At 36.7% G+C, this 23,851-nt stretch overlaps 1 protein-coding gene across 1 annotated transcript in view; it reads right to left on the minus strand.

Annotated features, from left to right (window-relative positions):
* Nucleotides 1-19,611: 19,611 nt before the first annotated feature.
* The window catches only part of LOC308641752 (olfactory receptor 2AG2-like), a gene marked incomplete at both ends in the record, with an annotated part of 47,688 nt that continues 43,448 nt past the window's right edge, over nt 19,612-23,851 (minus strand). The window contains one exon of the mRNA XM_081280362.1: nt 19,612-20,444. Within this exon, the coding sequence (XP_081136488.1) occupies nt 19,612-20,444 (833 nt within the window). The remainder of the gene's footprint in view (nt 20,445-23,851) is intronic.

The following is a 23,851-nucleotide window of genomic DNA, read 5'->3' on the forward strand; positions in this document are numbered from 1 at the left end:
AAATAAAGTAAAAAGAATAGAACAAAATATACAAGACATAAATAAACCCAGACACAGGGAAAGTGATACTTCAATTATTTATTGCTACATACCAAACAAATCTCAAATGACAACCATTTATTTGTTTGATAAGTACGTAAGTTAAGGATAATGCCATTATGTTTAGGGCTTCAAATAAGATGACTGGAATAGCTGTCAAAATTCAAATTAGGGCATCCTTCTTTCCTTCCATGAAACTCCTCAACATGGCTTGTGTGGCCACCTGCTTAGCATAATAACCTCTGGATGGTTGAACTTTTACATGCCTCTCAGGTTCAAGATAGAATGTTCCAAAAAATACCAGGGTGTGAGCTACAGGCCTCTTATGATCTATCCCTATAAGTTCTACATTGTCATATTCCAGCAGTTCTATTTTTGATGCCAGGCCAATTCTAATACAATGTGAGATGAGACTACACATAGCATAAATTTATTTCTTGGGGTCATGAATCATGGGAAGGGGCAAAAATATATGGAATAATGATTCTGTATGGTACACCAACTCCGTTCAAATTGTGAAAATAATTAAGATAATATTAGCTATCATTTACTAATAACTTTGGATATAGAGGCTATCCTAAGGAAATCATATAGGTATTTAATCCTCACACACCCTCAAGAGGTAGATACTATTAATATCATCACTTTGGGATGAGGAAGGTAAGGCATAGAAAGGTTAAGTGATATGCCTACCTTCAAGTCTGGCTTCTGATCTCAAGTTCTCAATCACTAAATTTTCTAGCACTCAGAGAAAATTGAGAAAAGCTTACCATTCTACAATTCATTTGTTTATTACTACTACTAGTACTACCACCACTACCACCACCACCAGGGATTGAACCCAGAAGCACTTAACCATTGAGCCACATCCCCAGCCTATTTACCTTTTATTTTGAGCCATGGTCTCATTAAGATGCCTACGGCCTTCCTTGATAAATTGCTGAAAGGAGCTTCGAATCTTTAGTCTTCTTGTGTGAGCTTCCAGAGCCACTGAGATCTATATTACAATTTATTGGTCTTAGCATCTTTAAAATTGTTCAGAAGACACAGTAATTGTAGTTTTAGGATCAGTTGGTTAACTGTGTAGTAAGTAATAACAATATCATGGCTGATACTTTAAGGCATTTTATTTTATCAATTGTGAGTGTAAGCAGGTATGTTTTAAAGTAAAGAGTAAATAAAGTGGTTTCTTTCCAACAAGTCTCGAAGAATCAATATTGTTCCTTGAACCTGAATATTTGGTAAATCCAAGTGGTCACAATTTTGAGAATTTTGTCCCTGGGATACAGCACCTTGATGGCTGCATTAGCACAGACTTCTTTGAAGAGACTAAGGTGATATTTTGTTCAGATTGAATATCTCCCTCAGCTATGTTTGAACCTTTGTTAATTCTGAAAGGCATAAAGGAGTTTCTCCTTTATTTTAGTGACTTCTTTCCCTGCTTCAAGCTTCTTTATGTCAGACATGAAAATAAGGGTTTTATTGTTTTTTGTCTTTGTTTGCTTGTTTGTTTTCTTAGTTGCTGATGGTAGGCAAGTGATCTACCACTGAGCCACAACTCCAAGGTAAGGGTTTTATACATGAGCAAAGACAACAGAAGATATAGTTCTAGATGAAAGTGCTGTATGCCTGCAGACTTCCTTCAAACTCCCCAACCTCAATTCCACTTCTTTCAAACCTTTCCCAGAACCTGTGGTGTATGTTGTACATGTATGTTTGCACAATCACAATTTGACCTGTGTTCATGCAGCTGTTCCTTACCATTAGGATTTCCCATGGAAAGTTTTTTTAAGCTTGCCTAAATTCTTGGGATATGCTCCCTCTGATAATTACAATTTAGAGCCTTCTGGCAACTTGAGAATTCAGAGAAGGTTTGCTCTTTCTCATTCACAAACAGCCAAGTAAACTCTTTTCTCTTTGCATTCTTTATCCACCCCCCAAGAGAAGTAGAAGTCAAGAGCTTTGCTTTTGTTCAGCCTGGGCTTAGCCTGATGGAGTAGACCCAGATCCTAACTGAATCATTGCACAACTCTTCACTGAAATATTCTGCATCTTCAGAACTTGCTGCATCAGCATTGTTCCTTCAAGGCTCAGTTCTGCAATCAGGACTTCGGAGGTTCCAGTAAACCCAACATGAACGATTAGATTGTTGATGACCTCAGATAAGTCTGTGAGAATTTTTCTTTTTTGCTCACAATATAGGCTCATTTCACAGAGAAAATCTTGAATATTTTTCCCATGAGCATTATTGTGTTATCAGAGAAACCCCTTTACCCTGTCATTATTGCCTCTTCATCTTGTCAGTTCATCTTCTCTCCTACTGCTCCTTATTTTCTGGCCTTTGCAGCTCCCTTTTGTTGCTTTCCCCTCCTTTTAATCCCCAAATTGAAAGGCATGAAGATAGAAGGGCATGCCAGCATGAAGGAGGCCTGGATACTGAGACCAGACTCCACCATGGGTCTTGTGAGAGCACCAGCATGGAACACAAGCCCTCACTCTAGAAAGGCTAAATGTAACTAAGCTTGAAAAATTAGAAATGTTTCACAGGCATGGTATTAGAGAGAAGAGATTTAACACTAGTTTATAATAAGAAATTTAAAAAGACCCCAAGACTTCACTCCAGAAACAGCTCCATGTGAGCCAAAGTCTGATGGGTTTGATCCCAACCCGACTTCAGTACTATTGGCAATGTGCCAGATTATAGAATAGAAATGCTTGTGCCCTGACCAGACTTACCTCAGGTGTTGTGTTTAGAGCTAAGATAATTCTGACTTTGGGAATTTGGCCAATTAGAGCAGGAAACTGTTCTGAAAAGGAGATGGAAGGGCTTTTCAAAGGTGGCTTTGAATGCTGCTGAGTGTGGAAAGGATTGGTTTATTGCTGGGCGATACTAACTTCATTGGTTCTAGAACAAAATGAGAAAATAATTACCAGCAATTTCTGAAAAGTTAATCATGGAAATCATGTCTAAAATTTATTCAAATTTACAGGTGAATTACTTTGCATATGCTGCAGGAGCACATTTGATAGGATTTTGTTGTTGTATTGCTATTGTTAACCCTTCCAACAAGGTGAACTACTTTCCTCTATATTTTTGTACAAATTTAATCAATATTTCAGCAAAAAATGGGGAGAATTTTGTTAAAGAAAAAAGCAAACAGTGTTTGTAGATAAAAATCTTGCCCTTTCCAGGACATGTAAGTGAATTCAAGAAAATGATTAGGGAGAAGAGTTGGGAGGAAAATGGTGGCCCTTGGTTGAATCAGGAGAAAGGTCCAATATCAGATTTAGCATATAGAAATTGTTAAAATTGAAACGATAGTTGAATAGAGAGGCAGAAGAAGAATAATGTCAATACCATTTGTTGTGTATCTACTCTGAAGAAAAGTGCAGGCACATGAGTTTGTTGTCATTATACAGGGAAATAAAATATTTAAGGAAATAAAACAGCACCCAATAAAAATAATTTCCAAGTTCATAAAAATAACCCAAGTTCACAGGACTGGGAAGTGTCTGTGCTGCACAGGATTCCATCTCAAATGTTTCTACAGACCTGAATTTCCTGACTCACTGTGCTTACTACAAATAGCATTGGCTGTCAGGTGTCCTATGCAAGGGCAGGGATAACAAGAAATGTATTTGGCAATAGAATGAGCAACCTAACTAATCTTGAGAATGGGAATGTGTTGAAGAAAAGTGGCAACGAGTATACCATCCAAGATTCATGAGAAAAAATGAATTTCTTCTGGTACTGTTCGTAGAGATTCAAATTTCCCTTCCTGCTTCAGTGTTTACCCATGCAACATCCCCATCTTCCCTAAACTGAAATCCTTACCTGACTTGAGAGATGACCTTCTGTTGCCCTTTCCAAATGAGACTGTTTTTCTCTCTTTTCTTGCCTCCACCCACCAGGCTACAGGCATGGGAAAGGGTATAAGAAAGGATGCTTATGAAATTTGGGAAGGAAAAAATGTTCAGTGTCATACTTGACTCATTTTCTTGTTCACTATGTGCCAAATTCATCAGCAAATCTGATCAGGCTTCTCTTAAAAATATATCCAAAATCCAACCACCTCTCCCTTCTTCCACTGCTACCAGTCTGACCTGGGTCACCAACTCTGTACCTTGTTTCATGCCCTAGCCTTAGTAGACAGACATATATCTTTGACTATTCAGTAGACAGTCAAATATTTTAAAACTACAAGCATAATCATTTTATTTTACTCTGAAATGGTCTTAGAACTCAATAATATTTCACTACTTTTTCATTGATGTGTATTTGACATTTTATTAATTATGAAAAAATACATCAATTCATCTATTAATTTAATAAATGGGTAGTGAAACTCTTTCACATGTGTGTAGGGAAATAATACTACAAAGGTCATAAGAAATGGTAGCATGTACATATGTTGTAGTTCCTATGGCTGCTCTAAAACTTTATCACAATCTTGATGATTTAAAGCAATGAGTACTTAGTCTCTTACAGTTCTGATGGGCAGAAGTTCAAAATCAGTTTCATCAAAGTCCACTTGTCAGAGGACTAATTCCTTATGGAGGCTCCAGGAGGAAATCTGATTCTTTTTTTTCAGCTTCCAGAAGCTATCTAGAACCTTTGCCAACCAATATAGAACTTCTTCCATCTTCAAAGCCAGCCAATACAAAAGTATTAAAGTTGCCTATTTTTTCTTGTTAGAGTGCTCATATTTTGGGTCTTTTATTAATTTGTCCACATCATGTAATATTAAAATTATTGGAATAATGTTTTCATAACATTTTCATATTAGACTTCATGTTTACAGAATCTGAATTGATACTCCCTTGTTTCTGATAATGGCAATTGATGAGTTCTCTATTTTTTCCTGACTTCTCTGGATAGATATTTATAATAGGTCTTTATTATTTGTATTTTTATACTTACTTTCTGTTTAATTTGTTCTTATTCTGCTTTGTTTTTTTAATGTTGAAAACTAAGATTATTGGTTTGAGGCCATACCTGTGTTCTAATATTCTAGGCATTTGGTGCTATAAACTTAATTCTAAACTTTCCTATAAAGACATTCTACAAAATTTTATATGTGTGTTTTGCTTTGTTTGTTTGTTTTGTTAGTTTGGTTTTTTTGCACCAGGGATTGAACCCAGGAGCACTTAACCACCATATATTGTGTATTGATTTTTATTTCACTTTAATATTTTTATTTCACTTTTGATTTATCTTTTGCTCCTCTGTATATACTATGGGTACTTATAATTAGATTGCTTACTTTACAAACAATGAGGATTTTTACAGATATCTTTCTGATGTTGATTTCTTGTTTAATTCCACTAATTAAAGATAATCCTTTGTGTGATTAAAATCTTTCCCAAGCCATCAACATTTTTATTATCATCCTTTTACTATCAGACTTCCTCAATAAGATACCTAAAGCACAAAAAGTTAAATCAAAATCAATAAATGGGATGGAGTCAAACTGAAAAGCTTCTTCAGAGCAAAGGAAATAATCAAGAACATAAACAGAGAGCCTGGAGGATGGGAGAAAATCTTTACCACCTGCACCTCAGAGAGAACATTAATCTCTAGAATATACAAAGAACTTAAAAAAATAACACCCCCTTCCCAAAAAACCCAAACAACTCAATCAATAAATGGTCAAAGGAACTATACAAGCACCTCACAGAAGAATTACAAATGGTCAGAAAATATATGAAAAAAATGTTCAACATTTATAGCAATTAGAGAAATGAAAATTAAAACTACACTTATATTCCATCTCACTCTAGTCAGAATGGCAATTATCAAGAATACAAGAAACAAGAAATGTTAGTGAGGGTGTAGAAAAAATGGTAGAATCATACATTGTTGGTGGGACTTCGAATTGGTGCAATCACTCTGGAGAGCAGTATAGAGATTCCTTAAAAAACCTGGAAAAGAACCACCATTTGACCCAGTTATCCCAGTCTTCGGTTTATACCCAAAAGATTTAAAGTCCTCATACTACAGTGACTCAGCCATTTCAACGTTTGTAGCAGCTCGGTTCACAACAGCCAAGCTAGGTGTCCTTCAACAGATGAATGGACGAAGAAAATGTGGTATATATACACAATGGAATATTACTCTGCCAATAAAAATAATGAAATTATGGCATCTGCCAGTAAGTTGATGGAGCTGGAGAATATCACAAGCAAAATAATCCAATCCAAACAAACCAAAGGCCAAATGTTTTCTCCAATATGTGGATGCTAATAACAAGGGAGGGTAGGGAGATGAAGTATAGAAGTTTATTGGATTAGACAAAGGGAAATGAAAGGAAGGGAGGTGGGATAGGAAAAGGAAAGATAGTAGAATGAATCAGATATAACTTTCCTATGCTCACTTAGGAATATATTACCGGTGTAAGTCCTAATCATGTTCATCCACAAGAATGGGATCAAAATTATAATGAGTTGCACTCCATGTATGCAGAATATATCAAAATACAACATACTGTTATATATAACTAAAATAACAAAAATAATAATAGAAAAAAAATAGAAAAACATGCAAATAAAAATAAGCAAAAGCTTAAAAAAAAGAAAAAAGGAAGGTCTGGCAACCTCAGCACCCCTTAGTTATGGGAACAGTATCTAAATTTGCTGCTAATTCAGTTAAGATTCAATGCATGTTTTGAATAATCAAAGTCTGCAGTTAATTTATATTTTAAAAATGCTTTTAAATGGAGTTCCAAATCAGAGGAGATTCAGAAATTCCCATAGTATTTACAAGCACATTAGAAAGCTACGGGGTATCTTTTGATTGAGAACTCATAGGACTGCATTACTTACATCAGTTCTCAGGACCTCATTTTTAATAAGTCCCTCTTAGGAAAATGCACTCTTCAGGTCCTAGGAGAATGTAAGCTTGTGACCTTGAGAAAAGTGGTTGACAAAGGTTCAAGATGGAGAAACTCCGAGTGCTCAGGAATACATACAAATGCAGTGACACAGCCTAGTGGGACTTTGGTGTTCAGCCCATAGGTTTCTGCCCTCTCCCTCAACCTTTTCACCTGTGAGCCCACTGTTCTGAGCTTAGCTCAGCTCAGTCCACCGGTGACCACCAGGTGAAAGCAGGACTGACTGTGTTGAAGTGGCTTCATTACTTCAGGAGATTCCACAGGGTTTGTGAAGAATCGGCCCTTCCTCTCCTCTCCAGGATCACCTTCCTACCTTCCTCCTTTGCCACTTTTCCACCTCCTCCTAGAGAACTCAGTACAGAAATCCTTCTCCAGGGTGTCTGCAGGGATCACAGTCTACACCAAAGATTCCCAAAATCTCTAGGTTAATAGCCTCAGACATGGACCTCTTTTCCCAACAACTGAAACCCTACCAGACACTCCACAGCCTTTTGTTGAAGTGTTCCCATCCTCTTCTGTCTTTTCCATCTCTGGCAGATAATAAGGGAACAGGGAAATCTGGTCTTTTGATCTTGAAAATCCCTGAATCTGGAAAGTGATGTGTGGTTACAGTCTTGGATGTGATGGCTATCTGAGGGATTTTGTTACTGTCAGAATCACTACCTTGTTCTATCGCCTCTGCCACAGTGTAAGTGCTTGACTCTGGTTTCAGATACAAGGTAATGAATGATTTGTGCAATTTTTTTTACAAATTTATGCAATCTTTCATAAATCCTTGATAGATGAGCATGCCCAGGTGAGCATGCTTCAATTGTCCTGCAGATCATTCCTGAAGCATTCCAGTGGTCTAATGGCTACTATGTCTTTTATACTTCTTTCCCTTTTTGTTGTATAAGTGTTTGGATTTGAGTATATGAGTGAAAAGAGATCTGCACTTCTGTGTCATAATGTGTGTCTGAGATATATGTTTAGTGAATTGCTCCACTGATATTTATTTTAAAACTTAACTACATCGAATGATGGCAATTAGATCTTTAACATTCCCTATCTTTGGAAGATTGATAAAATAGAAAAAAAGTGTCTTGAAATTAAATATATAGTATCATATAAAGATGTATTAGTGTAAGTATGAAACCCAAAAAAAGGAGTATTATCAGCAGGTTTCCAAATATCGAAAGAAGAGAGATGACCAGGAAAACACAGAACAACAAGATTTGGATCTGTAGATCCTGTGACAGTCCCAACAAGGTAAATTCAAACACAGAAGTTTGGTTTCTTTTTCCCATTGACTCATATTCTTATTTACCTGTCATCAGAAAGAGAACAGAAGCATTCTGAATGTTATCTTTCACTGCTTTATAAATATGTATAATGCTAACAAGTACAATTGTTGTCTATCAGGTTTTATCTGCCTCCTACAAGTGGCCAGTTAGCCTTAAGGTTCATATTTCTGTTTCCTGCAATGCATATAGCTTTCCAACCCATTTATCTTTGCTTGATAAACTTGAAAGTGAGTATCACACACTGGCTTCTTCACTAATCCAGATATGTATATATTTAGGTATTAATAAATTACTATGTAGATATTAAGAGAATTATTTTGATTAAATTTCATTTTTATTTTTTGAAAACTTCTTTCAAAACACTAAAGTTAGATGTAAGACAATTCAGTGAACTGATTTAAATAATAAAATGTTGGGTGGGTGCCACTCCTTGCTTCCAAGTACCCTGCACCAGGAACAGCCTTCCCACCCTGGTTACCTTCACCGTCCTGAGCACAGAGATACCAGCTAACGACAGACAATGGCACCTATTGGATGAGAAGAGAAGCGGGAAAGATAAGGATCTCTAAAACTAGCAACAATCATGATTTCTTCCTTCAAGAATTTTTTTTTCCTCTTTTTCTTCTCCCCCTCTATCCTCCCCCTCACATCCCCAACATATGTGAAACCAAGAACTTTTCATGAATTAGGATTTTTGAGGACTGGGACATTTGAATAATGTAATATAGTGGTGTTCTATATGCCTTTTATTTATTTTTTATTTTTTCTTCTTTAGTTCCCCCCCAATTTTTTACTATTTTTAACATCCTTTATTTTTCTAAATACATATATGTGTTAGTTTTATTTACTCTACATATATGTGTTAGTTTTATTTACTCTACTGTCTTCCCACATACTTGTCTACCCATCATTACTTCGTGTCTATTCTCCTGCTACTCATTAGATTTCTCTTTCACACTTCCTAAGATATATTAACTCTATATCCTCACATCCTACCTCCTCTGTATATTATCCTACACCCCACCCCCAGCTCATTGTCCACCATCAGAAACTGTAATCTCTTTTAGAAAACTACTGATTATATTATAGATAATAATCGAATCCAACATTTCTTTACATTGTGACCAAACTATAAACATCTTAATAGCAACAAATTGTTCATAGGTGGTGTATTTTTTATATTGGGATCTGTTAACATTGTCCTTGCCCACAAAGGAGAGGTTTTGGAACCCTACAGAAACACTACAAATCTATAAGGTAAAAACAATAACACCCCAGACCCACAGAACTAGAAGGGAAGACATACAAGCAACATGAAAAGACAAGGGAAGAAAGTGCCCTAAACAAATCAAGTTACCACATTATTAGAATCCATGGCATCCACAGAGGAAGAAATCACAGATAAGGAGTTCAGGATATACATGATTAAAATTTTCTGTGAACTGAAAGAAGATATAAAAGAGCAAATACAGGCAGCAAAATATCATTTTGACAAGGAGTATGTAAACAAATACAGGAAGCAAAAGATCACCTCAACAGAGTTCTAAATTTTAAAAACCCAGAAATCCTTGAAGTGAAAGAAACACTAAACCAAAATAAAAGCTCAATTGAAAGCATCACCAACAGAGTAGACCACTTGGAAGACAGGACATTAGACAATGAATACAAAACATATAATCTTGAGAAGACCATAGACCACACAGTGAAAATGGTAAGAAATCATGAGCAGAACATTCCAAAAATATGGATAGCATAAAAAGACCAAATTTAAGAGTAATTAGGGTAGAGGCAGACATACAGTTCCAAACCAAAGGAATGAACAATCTATTTAATGAAATAATATCAGAAAACTTTCCAAACAAAAAGAATGCATTGGAAAACAAAATTCAAGAAGCCTACAGGACGCTGAATATACAAAATCACAATAGATCACACCAAGGCACATTATAATGAAAATGCCCAATATACAGAGTAAAAGAGAATTTTAAAAGCCATGAGAGAAAGGAAATAGATTACATATAAGGGGAAAACAATTAGGATAACAGCAGATTTTTCAACACAGATCCTGAGAACTAGAAGATCCTGGATCAACATATATGAAGCTCTGAAAGAAAATGGATGCCAACCAAGAATCTTGTATCCAGCAAAATTAAGCTTTAGATTTGATAATGAAATAAAAACCTTCCATGACAAACAAAAGTTAAAAGAATTTACAGCTAGAAAACCAACACTACAAAACATCCTTGGAAAAATATTCCATGAATAGCAAATGAAAAAAAAATAATGAAAATCAGCAGAGGGTGGTAGTACCCTAAAGGAAAAACTAATCAAAGAAGTAAATCAAGTCAAGTTAAATAACAAAATAAACAAATATGTTTGGGAATACAAACCATGTCTCAATAATGACGCTGAATGTTAATGGCTTAAACTCACCAATCAAAAGTCCTAGACTAGCAGATTGGATTTAGAAAAAAAAGTCCCAACAATATGCTGCCTCCAGGAGACTCATCTGATAGGTAAAGACATACACAGACTGAAGGTGAAAGTTTGGGAGAAATCATACCACTCGCATGGACTGCGGGAACAAGCAGGGGTTTCCATATTCATATCAAATAAAGTAGACTTCAAGACAAAATTAATCAAAAGGAATAAAGAAGGACATTACATACTGCTCATGGGAACCATACACCAACAAGACATAGATTATAAATATATATGTCCCAAACAATGGAGTATCTATGTTCATCAAACAAACTCTTCTCAAGTTCAAGAGTTAAATTGACCACAACACAATAATCTTGGGCCATTCTAACACACCTCTCTCACCACAGGATAGATCCTCCAAACAAAAGTTGAACAAAGAATCTGTAGATCTCAATAATATGATCAATAGTTCTAACTTAACTGACATATATAGATATTTCATCCTTCATCAATTGAATATACTTTTTTCTCAGCAGCACATGGATCCTTCTCTAAAATAGAGCATATGATATGCCACAAAGCAACTCTTAGCAAATACAAAAAAGTACAGATACTATTCTGCATGTTGTCACATCATAATGGAATGAAATTAGAAATCAATGACAAAATAAGAAATAAAATCTACTCCAACACCTGGAGACAAAACAATATGTTACTGAATGAACAATGGGTTACAAAAGACATCAAAGAGGAGATTTAAAAATTCTTAGAGGTAAATGAGAACATAGACACAACATATTGAAATCTCTGGGATACTATGAAAGCAGTACTAAGAGGAAAGTACCTTGCATGGAGTTCATTCCTTAAAAGAAGAAAAAGTCAACAAATAAATGACCTCACATTACATCTCAAAGCCCTAGAAAAAGAAGAACAAACAAACACCAAAAGCAGTAGAAGATAGGAAATAATTAAAATTTGAGCTGAAATCAATGAAATTGAAACAAAAGAAACAATTGAAAAAATTGACAAAGCAAAAAGTTGGTTCTTAGAAAAAAATAAATAAAATTGACAGACCCTTATCTACATTAGCAAAGAGAAGAGAGAAAACTCAAATTACTAACATATGTGATGAAAAAGGTAATATCACAATAGACACTACAGAAATACAGAGGATAATTAGAAATTATTTTGAAAACTTTTACTCCAATAAAACAGAAGATATTGAAAGCATCAACAAATGTCTTAAGTCACATAATTTGTCCATGTTGAATCAGTATGATATATACAATTTAAACAGACCAATATCAAGTGATAAAACAGAAGATGCCATCAGAGGCCTACCAACAAAGAAAAGCCCAAGATGAACACACAGCCAAGTTCTACAAGACCTTTAAAGAAGAACAAATACCAATACTTTTCTATTTATTTCAGGATATAGAAAAAGAAAGAGCACTTTGAAACTCATTCTATAAGGCCAAAATCATCCTGATTCCAAAACCAGACAAAGACACATCAAAGTAAGAAAAGTTCAGACTAATATCTCTAATGAACATAAATGCAAAAATTCACAATAAAATTCTGGCAAAATAAATGCAAAAACATATCAAGAAGATCATGCACCATGATCAAATGGGATTTGTCCCAGGGATGCAAGGTTGGTTCAACATACAGAAATCAATAAATATAATTCATCACCTCAATAGATTCAAGGATAAGAGTCATATGACTATCTCAATAAATGCAAAAAAAGCATGTAACAAAATGCAGCACCCTTCATGTTCAAAACATTAGAAAAATTAGGGATAGCAGGAACATATCTCAACATCATAAAGTCTATCTATGCTAAGCTCAAGACCAACATCATTCTAAATGAAGAAAAATTGAAGGCATTCCCTCTAAAAACTAGAACAAGACAGGGATGCCCTCTTTTACCACTTTTATTTAACTAGTTCTTGAAACACAGGCCACAGCAATTAGACAGATGAAATAAATTAAAGGGATACGTATAGGAGAAAAAAAAAACTTAAATTAGCACTGTTTGCTGACAATATGAATCTATACCTAGAAGACCCAAAAATTTCCACTAGAAAACTTCTAGAACTAGTAAATGAATTCAGCAAAGTAGCAGGATATAAAATCAACACCCATAAATCAAAGGTATTTCTATATATCAGTGACAAATCCTCTAAAAGAGAAATGAGGAAAACTATTTTTCAATAGCCTCAAAAAAAATACTTAGGAATTAACTTAATGAAAGAGGTAAAGGATCTATACAAAGAAAACTACACAACCTTAAAGAAAGAAATCAAAAAAGACCTTAGAAGATGGAAAGATCTACCTTGCTCTTGGATAAGCAGAATTAATATTATCAAAATGATCATACTGCCAAAAGCACTATACAGATTTAATGCAATTCCAATCAAAATCCCAATGGCATTCCTCATAGAAATAGAAAAAGCAATCATGAAATTCATCTGGAAAAATAAGAGAACCATAATAGCTAAAGTAATCCTTAGCAGGAAGAGTGAAGCAGGTGGCATCGCTATAACAGACCTTAAACTATACTACAGAACAATAGTAACAAAAACAGCATGGTATTGGCACCAAAACAGACTGGTAGACCAAAGGTACAGAATAGAGGACACAGAGACTAATCCACAAAATTACAATTATCTTATATTAGACAAAGGTGCCAAAAACATGCACTGGAGAAAAGATAGTCTCTTCAAAAAATGATGCTGGGAAAACTGGAAATCCATATGCAACAAAATGAAATTAAACCTTTATCTCTCACCATGCACAAAACTCAACTCAAAGTAGATCAAGGACCTAAGAATAAAATAAGAGACCCTGCATCTAACAGAAGAAAAAGTAGGCCCTAATGTCCATCATGTGGGATTAGGACCCAACTTTCTTAATAAGATTCCTGTGGTACAAGAATTAAAATCAAGACTCAATAAATGGAATGGATTCAAACTAAGAAGTTTCTTCTCAGCAAAAGAAACAATCTGTGGGGTGAATAGAGAGCCTACATTTACCTACCCCTCACACATAAGATATAGCACTAATCTCTAGAGTATATAAAGAACTCAAAAAGCTAAGCACCATAAAAACAAATAACCCAATCACTAAATGGGCCAAGGAATTGAAGAGACACTTCTCAGAAGAGGATATAGAATCAATCAACAAATATATGAAAAAAATGATCATCATATCTAGCAATTAGAGAAATGAAAATCAAAACTACTCTAAGATTTCATCTCACTCCTGTCAGAATGGCAGCTATTATGAAGACAAACAACAATAAATGTTGGCGAAAATGTGGGGAAAAATATACACTCATACATTGATGGTGGGTGCAGCCAATATGGAAGGCAGAATGGAGATTCCTTGGAAAACTGAGAATGGAACCACCATTTGACCCAGCTCTCCTTCTCCTCGGTATATACCCAAAGACCTTAAAAACAGCATACTACAGAGACAGCCACATCAATGTTTATAGCAGCACAATTCACAATAGCTAAACTCTGGAAACAAACTAGATGCCCTTCAATAGATGAATGGATTAAAAATGTGGCACTTGGGCTGGGGATGTGGCTCAAGCGGTAGCGCGCTCGCCTGGCATGCGTGCGGCCCGGGTTCGATCCTCAGCACCACATACCAACAAAGATGTTGTGTCCGCCGAGAACTAAAAAAAAAATAAGTATTAAAAATTCTCTCTCTCTCTCTCTCTCTCTCCTCTCTCACTCTTAAAAAAATAAAATAAAACTATTTCCTAGCTCTTAGCTCTGTCTCTTAATTCTTAAAAAAAAAAAATGTGGCACTTATACACAATGAAATATTACTCAACAATAAAATAGAATAAAATTCTACCACGCCGCCTGCGTAATGGTTTCATTAATGAGGTTCTAGGCATAAAGTTAGTTAGAAGAGATCGAAATAAAACACACAGACTCAGTTACCTTATTTATATTGCTAGGTCCGAGACGGCTCCCCTCTCTGGTTCCCTCCTCTAACCGCCCAGCAGGGCAGCGAGGATTACTCAGGGCTAGCAGGAGAGAGAGAGAGTGAACACGCCTGGGAGTAGCCCTTTATTGGGGAACAAGAGATTCAGGGGAGAATTCCATCCAATGAAGGTTGAGGGGGGGCTGCACTCCAAGGTCAGGGTCAGTGATTGGGTCCCCGGGGTCAGTGGTCAGGCACACCCCCACACGGATGGGCTCTCTCATCAGGAAAGGGTCGGGAAAGGTTCGACACAGCCAAAGCGCCTCAGGCCCTTAACGGGAGCCACCCAATCACGTGTTAGAATGGCTCCCCACATAAAATCATGGAATTTTCAGATAAATGAATGGAGTTGGAGAAGGTAATGCTAGTGAAGTTAGCCAATCCTAAAAGAAACAAATGCCAAATGTTTTCTCTGATATAAGGAGACTGATTTATAGTCAGGTAGGAAGGGGGAGCATGGGAGGAATAGAAAACCTCTAGATGGGGCAGATGAGTGGGAGGGTCAGGGAGGGGTTAGAGGTTATTAATGATGGTGGATTGTGATAGATATCATTATCCAAAGTGCATGTATGAAGACACAAATTGGTGTGAATATACTTTATATACAACCAGAGATATGAAAATTATGCTCTATATGTGTAATATAAATTGTAATATGTTCTGCTGTCACTTAGAAACTAACATTTTAAAAGATTTTCAAAATTCAATGTATTTTCCTCACAAATATTCTCAGTGAATTGGACACAGAAGGAAAATGATAAAGGCCATATGAGATAAGCCTTTATTTAATATCATTCTCTATGAGGAAAAATCAGTGTTTCCTTTTCATTGAAGAATAAGACAGGGATACCCTGTTTTGAGATTTCTATTCAATGTAATACTGGAAGTCCTATCCACAGTACAGGGCAAGAGAAAGAAATAAAATGCACCCAAATCAAAAAGGAATAAGTAAAATTGTCTCTGCCAACAACATGAACTTATATACAGACTGGATAAAAGTATTTGCCAACCATATATCTAAAAAGAGCTAATATCCAAAATATCCTAAGGACTCAGTATCAAGTGAACAACCCAAGTAAAACATGAACAAAGGAACTGAGGAGACATTTATTAAAATAAGACATACAATGGCTAATAGATCCATGAAAAAAATGTTGAACATTAAAATCACTGAAAAATACAAATAACCCAATGAGATATCATCTCTGTCTCAGTCAATTTTTTTGCTACTGTAATGAAAGGACCTGACCAACACAATTGTACAGGAGAAAAAGTTTATTTAAGGGCTCATGGTTTCAGAGGTCTCAGTCCACAAACAGCTGGTTCCATTTCTAGGGACACAAGATGAGGCTGAAGATCGTGGTGGAAGAGTGTGGCAGAGGAAAGGGGTTCACATGATTATCAGGAAGCAGAGAGAGAGAGGTGTCTACTTGGCAGATCCAAACATACACCCCAAAGTCATGCCCCAATTCCCACTTCCTTCAGCCACATCTTACCACTTCAGTTACCCCTCCGTTAATCCCTATCTATCTTCACTGATTGGGTGAAGACTCTTACAACCCAATCATTTCTCCTCTGTACCTTCTTTGCCTTGTCTCATAAATGAGCTTTTGGGAGATGCCTCACATCCAAACCATAACAACCTCCCACCAATCTTAGCATAGCTATTTCAAAAAGATGAAAGATAATAACTGGTGGTGAGAATGTAGAGAAAGGGAAATTTTGCACATTACTGATGGAAATATAAATTGGTGCAGCTACTGTGGAAAGCAGTGTGGAGGCTCCTCCGAAAATTAAAAAAATAGAATTCCTATATGATCTGGCAATTTCATACTGGAGATATGAAATTTTATGTCCAAAGGACATAAAATCAGTATTCCAAAGAGATATCCACACTCCTATGTTCATTACAACATTATTTGAAAAACCCAGATATGGAAACAATATGTTCATCAGTGGATGGATAAATCAGGGAAAACAGGTGTAAATAAACAATGAGAATTATTCAACCCTAGGAAAGAAGAAAATTTTGTCCTTTCCAACAACCTAGATAAACTTGGAGGTCATAATGTTAAGTAAGATGTTAGGCACGAAAAAAAAGTACTATGTGAACTCACTTACATATAAAATATAACACAGTCAGACATAGAAAGGGAAGGAAAAAATGGTAGTTACTGGAATTTGGAGTATTTAGTGTGTGAAGGAACAGGGAGATGCTGGACGAAGAATAAAAGCTTAAAGTTAAGAGGGAGAAATTCAAGAAATCTATTGCACATCATGGTGATTGTAGTAGCAACAACAGTAATATATTGTGTAGTTTAAAATTGCTGAGACAGGGATGAGAGGTGGGAGGGAAAGGGAGTGAGAAGGGAAATCGCATGGAAATGGAAGGTGATCCTCAGGGTTACACAAAATTACATATAATAGGAAAGGAGGGGTAAGAGAAAAATAATACAAGTGGAAGAAATGATTTACAGTAGAGGGGGTAGAGAGAGAAAAGGGGAGGGGAGGGTAGGGGAGGGGAAGGGGGATAGTAGAGAATAGGATAGACAGCAGAATACATCAGTCACTAGAATGGCAATATGTAAATCAATGGAAGTGTAACTGATGTGATACAGCTATCTGTATACGGGGTAAAAATGGGAGTTCATAACCCACTTGAATCAAACTGTGAAATATGATATATTAAGAACTATGTAATGTTTTGAACGACCAACAATAAAAAAAAATATGACTCTCCCCCAAAAAAAATCAAATCAGCTCATTAATTTACTGATGTGAAAACATGTCCAATGTATTTAGTCATTAGTTAAAACAGAAAGATGTGTAACAATACATATAATATGCTAACTTCTGTATATAATAATAGATAAAATGAAATTTTATATTTATTTGTATTTGCATGAATCCTGGAAGGATACAAAAAAAACTAATAACTGGTTACCAAGGGGTGGGGAAGGAAAGGCCAATACGGGATAGGATGCAGGTGAGATTTTTCACTATATACATTTTATGCTGTTTAGTTCTTTCACTATGTGATTGTATCACCCATTCAAAATTTTAAGCTAAGAAAAAAAAATTAAAAAATAAAATTGCTGAGAAAGTATATTTTAACTGTTCTTATCACAAAAAATGTAAGTATGTGAGGTAAAACATATATTAGCTTGATTTAGCAATTTCACAATGTATACAAATATCAAGATATCATATTGAACACCACAAATGTATAAAACATTTGCAGATAAAATAAAATGAACAAAATGTGCAAGTGTTTACTTTAAAAATAACACACTAAAGATTAAATGTTTTGAAGACTTTATTCTTCCATAGAACAGCAAACACATTTTAAGCAAAATTTAACCAGGCTTTGGTCTCAATGCCTGACATTTATTATCTTATTCCATCTACCCAAAGACATCAGAGAGCAGGCCCTTAAATAAAACCACTATTAAGTTGAGCACACTGAGGTACAAAGGGTTTAATTTAATATCCTATGGCCCACTGAGGATAAAAAGGAGCCAGGGATTCAAACTGAGGTGCTCTGGTCCCCTCTCTATCTCTCATTACTATTAAAAATACCCTCATATCAAGGAAGAAGATTTACCAAATTTTAAATGACGAAAGGAGTTATCATTTACATATAAATTCAGTAAAATACATGTACACATAATAAAAACACAACAAAACAATTTTAGAGGTGATTTTTGTTTCTTTCTAAATTTCTGCATTTTTTCATAAAATTAGCTTAATTACCTTTATGTTTTATATTATGGCTTAATTAGCATTAGGCTTTATTTTATGGTTTAGCTTAATAGATAAAACAATTTAAGATTATTTTTGGAAAGAAAACAAGAACTTCTGAGTTCTCATAAACACTGTTCCTAACCCTGATAACCTTTACATAGGTATGGTATTTTGGAGCTTTTACAAAAAACGAGTTCAAGTTTCTACATTTTCTTATAAATCTTCCCACACTACTAAAATGTATGATAAAAGAAAGCGCATTTATGGAAGCTAGAAAGTGAGTTATATATTTTATAATTCCTTTCCTGTGGACAGAGACATCACATACATTGACTTTAAGGATATCAGCTCCTTGCAGTCATTTCAATGCTCCAAAGCACATACGTGTACTTGCATTTAACAGAATTCAAACGAAATATATACAACAGAATTTGCTTACTGTTATTATATCCCTAACTTTCTGTTAAAATGGTTACTTTCAATTCTATTTTATTAATTTCTTTAATTTCAATTTTAGGCACTGTAAAAATATTCCCAAAGTCAAAGAGAGTCTGAAAGTTTTCAACTTAAAATGCCAAGATCTTTTTTTCTTAGCCCCGTCCACTACACCAACTTAGGTTTATGCCTTTATTTATGAAGTCAGCATGACTGACTCCTCAGGGCTGGAATGCAAATGCAGTCACATCTCTATTACTCTTTTCTACCAGTTGCTAACATCTTAATAAACAGCATGTCTAATATATCTTCTGTGGACCTTCTATGTATTAATGATCTAAGAATCCAGTTCAAAGGGAACAGTCTTTTAATGCTAAGAGGCCATTGGAGTTTGCTCAGTCCCAAAGCAATTCCAAGTCCCTACTGCTACACAATGTTGAAATGGAAAGTTAGTCTCCTACCATGGCTACTTTGGTAGGTATCAAGATGACACCTACCAAAGTAGCCATGGTACTACCAAGATGACTTACTAAGTGTCAAAGACATCCATTCAAAGCTTTTCCTTTTCCTAGTCTATTTTTCATATGAAGTTTCAAAATCAGGGTGATAAGTGCCTAATGCATTCAGATTGAGTTCCATATACACAAGAGTTACATAGTAGAAAAAAAGGGAAATTTTTCAAATGTGTATGTATCATCTCAGACAGAGTATGATAGTCAAGAATGAAGGAACATAGCAATTTCATTTGGAGACAAAATAATAAGAGACAAGTCAAGAGCCAAGAGCCCTCTCTACTGGGTGCGCTGTACTGGCAGCACATATTTTCCCAGAACCCTCCTCAAGGCCCCCATGACCTCCTTATTCCTCAGGCTATAGATGAGAGGGTTCAGGGCTGGAGTGACAATTGTGTAGAAAACAGAGATGACGTTGTCTTGTTTGGGACTGTGGAAGGAACTGGGCAGGACATACATGAATGTGGCAGCCCCATAGAACATCCCAACCACAGTCAGATGGGAAGAGCAGGTGACAAGGGCTTTCTTCCTTCCCTCATTGGAGGGCATGTGGAGCACAGTGAACAGAATTAGTGTGTAGGAGGCAACAATAGCAGAAAGGGGCAGCAAGAGGAAAGTCACACCTGTCACATAAACCAGGAGCAAATATCTGGAGGTATCTGCACAGGCCAACTTCAGCAAAGGTGGGATCTCACAGAGCAAATGTCTGATTTCCAAGGACATGCAGAAAGGGAAATGCATTGTATACATGGTGTGTCCTAAAGCACTCAGGGATGCCAGGATCCAGGATGTGGCCACCATGAGCCAGCAGACCCTTGGCTTCATGAAGATCATGTAGTTCAGAGGATGACAAATGGCCACATACCTGTCATAAGCCATGAAGGCCAGTAAGAGGTCCTCTGCACCACCCAGAGTCAATGCCAGGAACATCTGAAGGGCACAGCCTCCAAAGGAGATGCTGTTTTCTCTGCGAAGATAATCCAGGAGGGTTTTGGGAGTGACAACCGATGTGAACAGGAGGTCCACGAGAGAGAGCTGCCTGAGCAGGAGGTACATGGGTGCATGGAGCCGGACATCCATTGTGATAACCAAGAGCAGAAGTCCATTGCTTGCTATAGCCAGCATGTACAGGATTGTGATCATGGCACAGAGCAATTCAGAAGCCCCGCTGTCATTCAGAATCCCCACCAAGATGAAGCTGCTTCCCCAGGTGGAGGAGGAATTCCAGAGCTCCATTCTGCATGGCTCTATTAATTGCTAAGAAGAAGATGGAATCTCAGAGGAAGTTAGCCTACCTTTGGACCACACCAATGTACTAGACAGAGGTCAATAGAAATTCTATGAAACATCTTTTCCTTCTCTCAGCTAAATTTTCCCCCACTGGATTCTGAATTTCTAAATACTTTTATTGAATTTTGATATGCCTCCATCTAAATGTAAAATATGCATGTCAGAAGATGATAATTATTAAGAATTATCTCCAAACAGATATGTGAGAGAATAAGCACAAAGATTTTTGTACACAGATGAAAACATCTCTCTCTTCATAATAAACAAAAACATTGGGAAGTGCTTTAAAGCTAGCTGGGTTTTTTTTTTTTGCTTAAAATCTACTTGGGGATACAATTCTACTTTTAAAATTTTATTCATAAAAACTGTTTGCCTTCTTCTCCCCTTGACCTGATGTCTGTCTTTATGTTATGGTCCCACTGGTTTTTGACACCTTCCCCACTAGGAGGATTTCAGGGCTCTTGGGCCACCTGATTCTTATTCAATTGAGCCATCCACTCCTCCTTGATAGGGATACAGTGACTCTGCTTTAGAGAATAACAATTCTGGGCTTAGTTGAATGGTCAGAGTGATGCAGATTTTGGAGGAAAATGAGTAGGAACAGTGGAAAAGACATCTACCTATTTGAAGTCAGTGATTATATATTCACTCAGGAGGAAACAAAAAATAAAATTATAGGATTCACAGAGACATAGAAGTTGTTTGTTTTTGTGGGATATCATAAAAGTAATGAGTTACTAAAGAGGAAGCCCTGTAGGAAAGGCCCAAAGCTCTGCTTTTACTTGGGACTCAGAGAAGCACTCTGAGCATAAAAAATACATTTCTCTGCTTCACAAATAATAGGAGCATATAGAAGGATGCTGGCCTTGCTGAATCTGGAAACCATATGATACTACTAATGGAAGGGACTGAGGAGGAATGTTTTGGCGAGGGGTGATGGTATCCACTCAGCATGCACTTTACGAATGCAGATCTTTAACAGTTAGGTGGAGAACATAAAAGACACACTGGAAGAGAAGAGAAAATTTCTCCAACAAATCTATCACCTCTCCTTTGTAATATGTGCACTGGTTCCTATCTTTCTTTATGTCAACACCCTTGTTATCTCAGAATTGGGATCATAAAAACTTGACATCAAGACACCATAAAATCCAGCTCCTTTAATTCACTCAGCAGGGGTATTTGCTAAGGACCTTTGATGTATCCAGTACCACACTTGATGCTAGGATAATTGCATAGATGTGAAACTAATCACAAAAACAACTGCCTCATCCAATGGCAATAAAGGAAAATATGACTTACTTCAAAACAAATAAAGGAGATTTCACAAAAGGTTTCCCCAACAAAGTTGGATATAAACTATAGGTTGAGAATGAATAGAAATTGGCAAGGTCAAAAACAGTTAGGGCATAACAAAAAGAGAGCAGATAGTGCTGTAAAAGTCAGGACACTGATGTACGGGTACAGTGATGTCCTTCCTGCACTTTTGCCATAAAAAAACGCTAGGCAAGGAGGCCTCCAGAGAAATACTCCTTAAAGTGAAGCCTCACCCTTTATTGTGGTGTATGATATTCCTGCTGCTTCAGGAAACCAAAAGTACATGACTAACTGAGGAATGTTGATTGGAATACCACATATGGGGAAAAATTAATATGTTCAAGAACAATTCTGGGCACTGTTCCTGGCAATTATGAGAATTGAAATGCTCTTTTTTTTTTTTTTTAAAGAGAGAGTGAGAGAGGAGACAGGGTGAGAGAGAGAGAGAGAGAGAGAGAGAGAGAGAGAGAGAGAGAGAATTTTTAATATTTATTTTTTAGTTCTCGGCAGACACAACATCTTTGTTGGTATGTGGTGCTGAGGATCGAACCCGGGCCGCACGCATGCCAGGCGAGCGCGCTACCGCTTGAGCCACATCCCCAGCCCCTGAAATGCTCTTGATTTTGGTGAATAAAATGATGAATGGATAGAGAAATAAAGGGAAAGAAATAATTGAGCACGTTTCTCCAAATCTCTGGGCCAGTATTTGGAGAGATGTCAAAGAGGAGAAAAAAAAAGCAGGGTTTTGTTATGGAGGTGTCACCAGGCCTCCAGATTCCTACCTACATGCTAGCTCTCTGTGTTACAGGACTCTTGCTTTCTCTCCTTTTCCATTCACTGGTTTCTCACTTGAGAAAGGCCAGGGAGCACCAACTGGACCAACAAAGGAAGTACTTTCTCTCTGGAAAATTGCTGGAGGTGTATAGGTACCTCAAACCAAGAGCAGTCAGCAGAGGCTGAGATGAATAGAGGACCATTGTAGATGGTCAGTCCATTCAGATAATGCTAAAGCTTAGAAGCATATTTTTATAAGTTTTTCTCTGTCATTGATCAGTATATTTAAACTTTTTTACTAACTTTAGTTGGTTTTCTGTGGCATGTTCAAGAAAAATTTCAACTGATATTAGGTATTCCTCTTTGAAGGTGCTTTCCTTTGGGCGACCTCATCAGACTACTAGAGTCCAGGAAATCAGGTGCACCAATGGTAAGTACTGAGAATATTATTGGGAAGCCAGAATCAGGAATTCTAGAGGCTCTGTACTGGCCAGTGGCACTAAATGATTGCAAAAGTTCCCATATTCAAAGTGCCTACAGTCACCTTGTACAGAAAGGAGTGAATGAGCTGTAAAGCCTAAGGCACTAGAGAATCTGAGCTGCAGAGTATGTACCATCTTGATTCTGTTTCTCAAGACTTAGAGGGTCTGCTGCCTAGAAACAGAGAGAGAGCCCTTACCTCAATTGGGGAAAAATACCACTGCTAGACGTCAGCTAGGATCCTGGGATTCACTTGTGGATTCCAAAAGGTCAAGACGATGAAGAAAGAGGAGGTGGTTCTTCTGGCAGGGTGGGATATAGGTATGTGTATGATCGTGATTGGGACCTGGACTCTTCTGGTCACTATCATTGACACTACTTCCTGGGGAAAGAGACAGATGCAGACAGGAAGCTGAGAATATTGGGCAGGATCCTAGGAGAGGAACTATATCGCTCAGAATGGCTCCCCTCTACTCTCCTTGTGAGAAAGTGCTTCACAGTCATGGAGTGACTGTACTCATATCTTGAGTCCCTGTACTCATATCTTCATATATTCCTCTCTTGTTGGGATTCATGAAAATGTTAAGCACCATAGGAACTGGGGTAAAAGATGCGGGAGGAGTAACTCAAAGGAGACCCACTAGTGGCTAGCCCCATT

This window comes from Spermophilus citellus (assembly GCF_964194105.1).
Source record: "Spermophilus citellus genome assembly, chromosome: 2".
Lineage (NCBI taxonomy): Eukaryota > Metazoa > Chordata > Mammalia > Rodentia > Sciuridae > Spermophilus > Spermophilus citellus.